At 39.7% G+C, this 940-nt stretch overlaps 1 protein-coding gene across 2 annotated transcripts in view; it reads left to right on the top strand.

Annotated features, from left to right (window-relative positions):
• The window catches only part of LOC119593447 (crustacyanin-C1 subunit-like), a 6,843-nt gene extending 6,089 nt beyond the window's left edge, over positions 1–754 (top strand). For both annotated transcript variants that reach the window (XM_037942376.1, XM_037942375.1), the window contains exons 2-4: positions 16–100; positions 215–337; positions 441–754. In XM_037942376.1, the coding sequence (XP_037798304.1) occupies positions 16–100; positions 215–337; positions 441–688 (456 nt within the window). In that variant the 3' untranslated portion in view covers positions 689–754. The remainder of the gene's footprint in view (positions 1–15; positions 101–214; positions 338–440) is intronic.
• Positions 755–940: the final 186 nt, after the last annotated feature.

The raw sequence follows: 940 nt of genomic DNA, 5'->3' as shown, positions 1-940 counted from the left end.
TTCCTTAAATTACAGTACGCTGGCACATGGTATGAAATTGCACTCACAAACAACCCATATCAACTGATCAAGAAGTGTGTCCGCAACGAATATACCTATGGTAAGTTTTAATTTTCATTTACTTTTGTTTAAGATTTTTCTTGCCGGTTACAGACTTCTCTTAGAAAATGTCATAGCGCATAAACATAATATATAAGTAAAAATATATCCACAGATGGAAGCAAGTTCAACGTCAGATCTACTGGTACTGATGCTAATGGAAACCCAATTACACGTAATGGTCAGGTTCTGCCGAATCCTTTCGGAGAACCTCATCTTTCCGTGGACTACGAATCATGTAAGTATTCACAAAAATGTTTTGTACGTAAGTAGACATGAAATAAGTTATTCATACAAGGAAATATTTGATATGATTTACGGTACATTTTCCCTGCTTCCAGCCTGGATGGCTCCCTACGTTATTCTGGACACTGACTACGAGAACTTCTCGTGCATCTATAGCTGCGCCGGTCACAACTTCGGCTATTACGCCGACTTCGCCTTCATCTTCTCCCGCTCACCAAGTCTCGCTGACAGATATTACAGACGTTGTGAAGCCGCCTTCATGAACATCGGTGTTGATCCCTCTCGCTTCACAAAGACAGCTCAGGGTGGATCCTGCTCCAACACTAACTATAGGTCTTGGTAGAAAATCCTCAAGGTATAGATCCTTTACATGGATACTTGCCACGAAATAAAGATTGTGCTACTCGTATTCTGTCTTTACTCAAACCAAATTCCCCAATAGCGATGAAGAACATTTTCAGCCCTGATTAAATCTGGATTTGTGTAAATAATTTTGAAGTCTACCTGACTTGCATTTCTCTCTTTGAACAAGGGACCATAGCTTTCTTTAATATTCCCGATAATGAAACGCATCTGAAAGATTAACATTGTCTAC

Source organism: Penaeus monodon, chromosome 32 (assembly GCF_015228065.2).
Source record: "Penaeus monodon isolate SGIC_2016 chromosome 32, NSTDA_Pmon_1, whole genome shotgun sequence".
NCBI lineage: Eukaryota > Metazoa > Arthropoda > Malacostraca > Decapoda > Penaeidae > Penaeus > Penaeus monodon.
This window is presented reverse-complemented; position numbering and strand designations above follow the sequence as displayed.